At 69.4% G+C, this 7,390-nt stretch overlaps 1 protein-coding gene across 1 annotated transcript; it reads right to left on the bottom strand.

Moving 5' to 3' along the window:
* Window positions 1–1,299: 1,299 nt before the first annotated feature.
* Window positions 1,300–7,337, bottom strand: PPT2 (palmitoyl-protein thioesterase 2). Its single transcript, XM_054807389.1, has 9 exons — window positions 7,234–7,337; window positions 6,858–7,056; window positions 5,766–5,919; window positions 5,072–5,166; window positions 4,367–4,475; window positions 3,864–3,947; window positions 1,777–1,861; window positions 1,609–1,663; window positions 1,300–1,468 (listed from the first exon to the last, which is right to left on the bottom strand). Exons 1-9 carry the CDS (start codon window positions 7,335–7,337, stop codon window positions 1,325–1,327), a joined length of 1,029 nt encoding a protein of 342 aa, XP_054663364.1. The 3' UTR covers window positions 1,300–1,324.
* Window positions 7,338–7,390: the final 53 nt, after the last annotated feature.

The following is a 7,390-nucleotide window of genomic DNA, read 5'->3' as shown; positions in this document are numbered from 1 at the left end:
GGGGTGTGGGTGTCCAGAGGCAGCAGAGGCCAGGGGTTGGTTGGTTTTTTTTTTTGGGGGGGGGGTCTCGAAGTGCTTTATTGGCTGCAGCCCCCTGGGGCCAGACTGGGGGGGCCCCCCCCCCCCATTTGTACCCCCCCCCCCCGCGCTGTGGGGCAGGGCAGCCCCGAGTCCCTGAGTCTGGGGGGGGCCCCCGGGCAGCGAGGGGTCAATGGGGCCCCCCCGAGCTTAATACTGCCCTAGAGATACGGTCCAGGGTCCTGGAGCCCCCCCCATGGAGCTGGGGCCCCTCCCACATCCTACAGCCCCCCCCAGCCCCTATAGAGCCCCCAGCCCCCTATAGAGCCCCTATAGCCCCCCCCAGCCCCCTATAGACCCCCTGCGGCCTCCCCCCAGCCCCTATAGCCCCCCCAGCCCCATAGCCCCCCTATCCAGCCCCACAGCCCCCCTATACTGCCCCATAGCTTCATCCCTGGTCCCTATAGAGCCCCAGAGCCCCCCCCAGCCCCACACCCCTGACCCCTATAGAGCCCCCCCAGCCCCTATAGAGCCCCATAGCCCCCTCCCAGCCCCACATCCCAGCCCCATAACTCCCCACGCCTGACCCCTATAGACCCCGCCAGCCCCATAGCCAGCCCCAACCCCCCCCAGCCCCATAACCCCCACTCCTGACCCCTATAGACCCCCTCAGCCCCATAGCCAGCCCCATAGCCCCCCAGCCCCACAACCCCCCACGCCTGACCCCTAGAGACCCCCCCAGCCCCATAGCCAGCCCCATAGCCCCCCCAGCCCCACACCCCAGCCCCATAACCCCCACCCCTGACCCCTATAGACCCCCTCAGCCCCATAGCCAGCCCCATAGCCCCCAGCCCCACAACCCCCCATGCCTGACCCCTATAGACCCCGCCAGCCCCATAGCCAGCCCCATAGCCCCCCCAGCCCCATAACCCCCACTCCTGACCCCTATAGACCCCCTCAGCCCCATAGCCCCCCCAGCCCCATAACCCCCACCCCTGACCCCTATAGACCCCCCCAGCCCCACACCCCAGCCCCATAACCCCCACCCCTGACCCCTATAGACCCCCTCAGCCCCATAGCCCCCCCAGCCCCACACCCCAGCCCCATAACCCCCACCCCTGACCCCTATAGACCCCCTCAGCCCCATAGCCCCCCCAGCCCCACACCCCAGCCCCATAACCCCCCACCCCTGACCCCTATAGACCCCCCCAGCCCCACACCCCAGCCCCATAACCCCCACCCCTGACCCCTATAGACCCCCCCCAGCCCCACACCCCAGCCCCACGGCCCCCCCCAGCCCCCCCGGCTACGTGAGCCAGGGCCGGATGCAGCGCTCGTAGACGGGGCGGTGGGAGTGCCAGGCCGTGTGCCCCACACCCGGCACCGCGCAGCCCCCCAGCGCCCCCCGCGCCTCCAGCGTCTTCAGCCCAAACGTGTCCTGCAGGTAAACCTGGGGGGCAGAGGGGGGGGGACACCCCCACCCAGGGTCACGGGGGGGGGACGACCCCAAATGGGGGGGTGCGGGATACACCCCACACCCAACATCTGGGCCCCCCAAGCTGCCCCCCAAGTGTGGGTCGCGGCACTCACCTCCTGGGCGCGCATCTCCCGCACCGTCTCGTTGGCGTCGTAGAAACCAAAAAGGCTTTTTTGGGGGGGGAGAGAAATTGGGGGGGGGGGGGTCAGGGGGGGTCCCCCAGGTGTCTGGGTGGGGGGGAGCCCCCCCCCCGGGTGTGGGGCGCCCCACTGACGTCCCACCTGGACTGCCACGGCGTGATGACGCCGTCGTCGGGGCCCCCGATCAGCACGAGGCTCTGGATGCGCAGCAGGTTCCGCTTCCAGGCTGGGGACGGCCGGGGGTTAACGGGGGGCTGGGGGGGGGGGGCAGAGGCCTCTATAGGGGCGGCCATAGGGCCTCTATAATCTATAGGGGGCGTTTACGGGGGTGTCTGGGGGGGGCGTTTACGGGGCTGCTATGGGGGTGGCTATAGGGTGGCTATAGGGGCTATAGGGGCTATAGGGGCTATAGGGGGGGCTATGAGGTGGCTATAGGGGCTATAGGGGGGGCTATAGGGGGGGCTATAGGGGCTTCTATAGGGTGTCTATAGGGGGGCTATAGGGTGTCTATAGGGGCTATAGGGGCTTCTATAGGGTGGCTATGGGGGTGGCTATAGGGTGGCTATAGGGGCTATGGGGGGGGCTATAGGGTGTCTATAGGGTGTCTATAGGGGCTATAGGGTGGCTATGGGGGTGGCTATGGGGTGGCTATGGGGGCTATGGGGTGGCTATAGGGGCTTCTATGGGGGGGCTATAGGGGGGCTATAGGGGCTATAGGGGGGGCTATAGGGTGGCTATAGGGGGGCTATAGGGGCTATAGGGGGGGCTATGGGGTGGCTATAGGGGCTATAGGGGGGGCTATAGGGGCTTCTATAGGGTGGCTATAGGGGTGGCTATAGGGGCTATAGGGGCTTCTATAGGGTGGCTATAGGGGTGGCTATAGGGGCTTCTATAGGGTGTCTATGGGGTGGCTATAGGGGCTATAGGGGTGGCTATAGGGGCTTCTATAGGGTGTCTATGGGGTGGCTATATGGGCTATAGGGGGGACTATAGGGTGGCTATAGGGGCTTCTATAGGGTGTCTATAGGGGTGGCTATAGGGTGTCTATAGGGCGTCTATGGGGCGTCTGGAGCCTCTATAGGCTGCCTTTAGGTACATCTATAGGGTGTCTATGGGGTGCCTATAGAGTGTCTATAGGGTGTCTATGGGGTGCCTATAGGAGCATCTATGGGAACATCTATAGGGGCATCTATAGGGTGTTTACAGGGCTATCTATAGCCTCTATAGGGTGTCTCTGGGGGTATCCATAGGGGTGTCTATAGGGTTCTTGGGGCTATAGGGGTCCCTGTAGGGGTACCTGGAGCTATAGGGGTGTCTATAGGTTCCCCATAGGGGTCCCTGGGGGCTATAGGGGGGTCTATAGGGGTTCCTGGAGCTATAGGGGGGTCTGTAGGGGGGTCTGTAGGGGGGTCTGTAGGGGGGTCTGTAGGGGTTCCTGGAGCTATAGGGGGGTCTATGGGGGGTCTATAGGGGGGGTCTATAGGGGTTCCTGGAGCTATAGGGGGGTCTATAGGGGGGTCTGTAGGGGGGGTCTATAGGGGTTCCTGGAGCTATAGGGGGGTCTATAGGGGGGCTATAGTAGGGGTGTCTATAGGGATCCCTGGGGCTATAGGGGGGTCTATAGGGGGGGTCTATAGGGGGGGTCTATAGGGGGGGTCTATAGGTCCCTATAGGGGTCCCTGGGGACTATAGGGGGGGCTATAGGGGGGGCTATAGGGGTGTCTATAGGGGGTGTCTATGGGGGGGGACTATAGGGGGGGCTATAGGGGTCCCCAGGGCTATAGGGGTGTCTATAGGGGGTGTCTATGGGGGGGGCTATGGGGGTGTCTATAGGGGGGGTCTATAGGGGGGGTCATGGGGGGGGGCTATAGGGGGGGTCTATGGGGGGGGCTATAGGGGTCCCCGGGGCTATGGGGGGGTCTATAGGGGGGGGCTATGGGGGGGTCTATGGGGGGGGCTATAGGGGGGTCTATAGGGGGGGGCTATGGGGGGGGCTATAGGGGGGTCTATAGGGGGGGTCTATGGGGGGGGCTATAGGGGGGGCTATAGGGGGGGGCTATGGGGGGGGCTATAGGGGGGTCTATAGGGGGGGTCTATGGGGGGGGCTATAGGGGTCCCCGGGGCTATAGGGGGGTCTATAGGGGGGGTCTATGGGGGGGTCTATGGGGGGGGCTATAGGGGGGTCTATAAGTCCCCATAGGGTCCCCACAGGTGGCGGGGGGGCTCACCGGAGGCGTTGGGGTGCAGCCGCTCGTCGTTGAGGGGGGCGAGGAAGTCGCTGCTGTTCAGGTAGAGGTCGCGGTGGTGGGGGTCTGGGGGGGGGGGGTGGGGTGTCACCCCCCCGGTGGCACCCCCCGGTTTTGGGGTCCCCAGGGGTATTTTGGGGTCGAGGTCTTGGGGGGGGTTTGGGGGTGTTGGGGGGGGGGAGGTTGGAGGCCTGGGGAGGGGTTGGGGGGGGACCCCTGGGGGGGGGGGTTCTGGGGGGAGGTTGGGGGGTCCCTGGGGGGGGTTGGGGTCTGCAGGGGGTTTTGGGGGTCCCTGGGGGGTTTTTGGGGTCCCGGGGGGGGGGGGTGGGGGTTCCTTGAGGGGGGGGTTGGGGGTTCCAGGGGGAGGTTGGGGGTCTCGGGGGGGGGGGTTTGGGGGTTCCTTGGGGGGGGGTTTGGGGTCTGCGGGGGGTTGGGGTCCCGGGGGGGGGTTTGGGGTTCCCGGGGAATTTGGGGGGCCCCCGGACCGTTCCAGTAGTTGCAGATGGAGACCCCCTGGCCCAGGGGGGTGTAGCAGAGCCGGTACAGGTTGGACTTCATGTGCCGCGGGAAGAGCCACTTCAGGTAGTCGGTGTCTGCGCCCCCCCCAGCGGGCACCCCCAAACCCGTCAGGGACCCCCCCCACAGCCCCACAGCCCCCCCCAAACCACCCGGGGACCCCCCCCAAAGCTCCTCAAAACCCACCCGGGGACCCCCCAAAACCCACCCGGACCCCCCAAAACCCTCCCCATCGCCCCCCAGGGACCCCCCCAAAACCCCCCCAGGGACCCCCCCAAACCTCCCCATCACCCCCCAGGGACACCCCCCCCCCCAATATTTCCCCATAACCCAGAGACCCCCCCCCCAAAACCCACGCGGAGACCCCCAAACACCCCCCACCTGCTTCCTAACCACCACCAGGGACCCCCCAAAAGTCCTCAAAACCCCCCTGGGACCCCCCCAAATCCCCCCAGGACCCCTTAGCCCCCCCCAGAACCCCCTAAACCCCCCCCATAGACCCCCCAACCCCCCCCAAACCCCCCCATAGACCCCCCAAACCCCCCCCCAGGCCCCCCCAAACCCCCCATAGACCCCCCAAACCCCCCCCCAGGCCCCCCAAACCCCCCCCCCAGACCCCCCCAGCCCCCCCCAGGGATCCCCCAAACCCCCCCGGGCCCCCCCCGGCCCCTCACCCCGTACTGCCCCATCTGGGGGGCCGCCAGCGAGATGAAGCTGCGCACGTTGTGGTCGGGCGTCGTGGCCAGCAGCGCCCGGCAGATGAGACCCCCTGCGGGTGGGGGTCAGCGGGGGGGGGGGGGGGGCGGCATCCGGGGGACCCCCCCATGGCCCTGGGAACCCCCCCCATGGACCGGGGACAGCCCCCCCCAGCCCCAGCCCCCCCCCCAGGACCCCCAGCCCTACGACCCCCCCACCCCCCCACCCTGGCCCTGGGACCCCCCTCTATGACCCCAGCCCCCCCCAGGTTCCCCCCCCCCATCCCAGGACCCCCCAGACCCCCCCGTACCCCCCCGTACCCCCAAACCCCCCCGTACCCCCATACCCTGGCTGTAGCCCAGCAGGTGGATGCCAGGGCCCCCCCAGACCCCCCCGTACCCCCAAACCCCCCCGTACCCCCGTACCCTGGCTGTAGCCCAGCAGGTGGATGCCAGGGCCCCCCCAGACCCCCCCGTACCCCCAAACCCCCCCGTACCCCCATACCCTGGCTGTAGCCCAGCAGGTGGATGCCAGGGCCCCCCCAGACCCCCCCAGACCCCCCCGTACCCCCAAACCCCCCCGTACCCCCATACCCTGGCTGTAGCCCAGCAGGTGGATGCCAGGGCCCCCCCAGACCCCCCCGTACCCCCAAACCCCCCCGTACCCCCATACCCTGGCTGTAGCCCAGCAGGTGGATGCCGTCGGCGGCGTTGGCCATGATGGGGGCCAGGGCGCTGCGGAACCCCTCGACCTGCACCCAGAGGGGCCGCAGAGACGCCCCCCGGTCAAACAGGTCCAGCACCGTCACCTCCGTCCCGGGGTGGCTCTGGGGGGGCACGGGGGGGTCAGGGGGGCTGGGGGGGCTGGGGGGGCACGGGGGGCACGGGGGTCGAGGGGGCAGGGGAGCTCTGGGGGGGCTGGGGGGCACGGGGGGGCACAGAGGGGGCACAGGGGGTCAGGGGGGGCTGGGGGGGCTCTGGGGGAGCTCTGGGGGGACACGGGGGGTCAGGGGGCTGGGGGGGCTCTGGGGGTTAGGGGGGCTCTGAGGGGGCTGGGGGGGCACAAGGGGTCAGGGGGATGGGGGTCAGGGGGGGCTCTGGGGGTACACAGAGGTCTGGGGGGCAGGGGAGCTCTGGGGGGGTCATGGGGGGCTCTGGGGGGGGCACAGGGGGTCAGGGGGATGGGGGGGTCTGGGGGTACGCAGGGGTCGGGGGGCTGGGGAGCTCTGGGGGGGTCAGGGGGTCATGGGGGGCTCTGGGGGGGCACAGGGGGTGCATGGGGGGGCTGGGGGGGCTCTGGGGGGGATGGAGGGTGGGGGGCACAGGGGGTGCATGGGGGGCTGGGGGCTCTGGGGGGGCAGGGGGGCACAGGGAACTGGGGGGGTCAGGGGGACGGGGTGACTCTGGGGGGCTCTGGGGGCTCTGGGGGCTCTGGGGGGGCTGGGGGATGTGGGGGGGTCGGGGGAGGGTCAGGCCCCCAGCCAGGGCACCCAGGGGTGTGAACGGGTTTGGGGGGGGTGTCAGGGGGTGCCGGGGGCTATGGGGGGGTTTGGGGGTGCCAGGGGGGTATGGGGGGGGGTGGGGGAGTGTGGGGGTGCCAGGGGGTGTGGGGTGGGGTTTTGGGGTGCCGGGTTTTGGGGTTTGGGGGGTTTTGGGGTGCCGGGGAGTTGGGGGGTTTGGGGTTTGGGGGGTTTTGGGGTGCCGGGGGGGGTGTGGGGGGGTTTTGGGGTGCTGGGGGGGGTTTGGGGGGTTTTGGGGTGCTGACCTCGTTGATGAAGGCGCGGAGGTGTCGGAAGTCGCTGGGGCTGTCGAAGAGCCCGTGGACGATGACGACGGGGCGGTAGGACCCACCCGGGACCACCCGGAGCAGCAGCAGGAGGAGGAGGAGGAGGAGCGGGGGCGGGGGGGGGAGGAAGGCCACGGGCCCCCCCCCAGCGCCCCACGCCGCGCCACGCAGGGGGCATCTGAGGGGGGGGGGAGGGGAGGAAGAGTAGGGGGGTCGTGGAGTGGGGGGGGGGCACCCAGGCGGCCCCACGCCCCCACCCCCCACGCGGGGACACCCCCCACGCGAGGGTCCCCATCTTCCCCCCCCCCCACGGGGGTCCCCACCCCCCCCAACCCCCCACCCGGCTCCTGTTTACCTCCCGGCTCCCCTCCCCCACCCGCACGTCAGTTCCGGCGCGCGCGGCCCTCCCCCTCCCCCCACCGCGCGTTCGCGTGGCCCCCCCCCCCCCCAAACCTCCATCCCACACCCCACCCGTGACCTTGGGGGGGGTCCCCGGGGCGGGTGTTTCTCCC

This window comes from Grus americana, chromosome 32 (assembly GCF_028858705.1).
Source record: "Grus americana isolate bGruAme1 chromosome 32, bGruAme1.mat, whole genome shotgun sequence".
Taxonomy (NCBI): domain Eukaryota; kingdom Metazoa; phylum Chordata; class Aves; order Gruiformes; family Gruidae; genus Grus; species Grus americana.
Note: the sequence above shows the minus strand (reverse complement) of the source record. Positions and strands in the feature narration are given on the sequence as shown.